We start from the raw sequence: 1,595 nt of genomic DNA, 5'->3' as shown, positions 1-1,595 counted from the left end.
TCATATTGCTTTTACCTGTGTTCATATTGCTTTTACCTGTGTTCAAATTACTTTTACCTGTGTTCTTAAAAGCAATCTTTCAAGTAGTCTCAAGAATACTCATAGCTTAAGTATCTTCAAACATGACTTGCCCATTCAGCTTATAGAAAATATGAAAAAACTTGAAATTTTTAAATTTTTTACTGTAGTTAAGTATCAATGGCTTATTTATCATGATTCACCACATTAAATATTAATCTTTCGGCCCCGAAACCTTGACTCGGAAATACCGGGAAGGTGTCCATGGTTGGGGTGAGGGGTGGATAATTTTACCTTTAGATAATTAGAAGATTAGAATACTTCTAGTTCAACATTTCACTTGTACTAGCAATCTTTATTCAGGCTCAGAAATAATGGGATGGTGTCCGGCGGGGATAGTTTTACCTCTAGAATTTTCTTGATTATGCCTTGATTAGTTTTTTTTTTTTTAAGATTTTTTTTCCTTTTATTTAAAAGGGTTACAGGTTAAAAGCCCTGCTTCAAAAGTAATTCCTTGGATCTCATTTTTTTTTTAGGCGTATTCTAAAATTTCTATTGTAATTATACACGTGAATGTAAATTTGTTAGTGAATTTGTGAAAATTGCAGCAATATTTACAATAAATTTACAGAATATATGTTGTATAATAAAAATTTTGCATAATAAAATTAAGATAAATTTTGTGTAATAAATAATGTAACTTGAGATCATAACTAAAATTGTTCCTTCTTTCCATTATGTATTAGGCTGGATGGGTTCGTTTGTCTGTCAACCCTGTGGACCCCAATGGTCCACCAAAAGTCACTCCTGTATCTCGTGCTGAATTTATGTTGGTGTTGCAGAACATCCGAAGCTTCCAGCTCCAAGCATCGTACGACCGTAATACTAAAGATTTTATGTAAGTTCATACTATTTTTTAATTAAAAGTGTTCATGTTCAAAGAATATAAAAAATTTTGAATTAATTTAACAATTACAAATTGTTTTTATAGACTGTACGCTGTTTCCATGGGAATGGCCATTAATTCTAATACCGGTCAAGGGCGTGCATACCTAGTGGAGGATTGCCAGTGTCCCCGTGGTTACATGGGATTGTCTTGCGAGGTATGTCATATGTCATCATGTTTGTCATTTCATCGTGTTTTCATATATTCATATCTGTCATATGATTTTTGTTCTGGCACATTTATTCAATGACATTGGTCTATATATATTACACAAAAATATGTTATGCTTGTTAGAATATACAATCATACAAAATAGTAAAATTGAATTGTTTGTTTGATTTTTATAGCGGTGCGGTCCAGGTTATTACCGAGATGCATCAGGTAATCAATACCTAGGATTGTGCACTGAGTGCAGAAACAGATGTAACGGTAATTCAAACGATTGTCATCCAGAAACTGGTGCTTGTAGAGTAAGTGGTTCATTTTCGTCACAATTTTTTACATAAATCACTAACACTTGTCGGCCATTTTTTAATAAATTGTGTACAGATCTTTTGTAAAGAATTCTTTTTTTTGTATCTTAATTATTTTTCAATGAATGGTGCAGATTGACTTATGTATAGGCATTTTA

General features: G+C 32.0%; 1 protein-coding gene across 1 annotated transcript; it reads left to right on the top strand.

The window, feature by feature from the left end:
* Positions 1–754: 754 nt before the first annotated feature.
* On the top strand, positions 755–1,441 carry LOC117123327 (basement membrane-specific heparan sulfate proteoglycan core protein-like; the record flags this gene model as incomplete). Its single annotated transcript, XM_033269216.1, has 3 exons — positions 755–916; positions 1,010–1,121; positions 1,312–1,441. Coding segments are annotated over exons 1-3 (313 nt in total), but the record flags the coding sequence as incomplete, so codon positions are not given.
* Positions 1,442–1,595: the final 154 nt, after the last annotated feature.

This window comes from Anneissia japonica, unplaced genomic scaffold (genome assembly GCF_011630105.1).
Source record: "Anneissia japonica isolate Jap-2015-1 unplaced genomic scaffold, ASM1163010v1 scaffold48287_len1595_cov227, whole genome shotgun sequence".
NCBI classification, from domain to species: domain Eukaryota; kingdom Metazoa; phylum Echinodermata; class Crinoidea; order Comatulida; family Comatulidae; genus Anneissia; species Anneissia japonica.
Note: the sequence above shows the minus strand (reverse complement) of the source record. Positions and strands in the feature narration are given on the sequence as shown.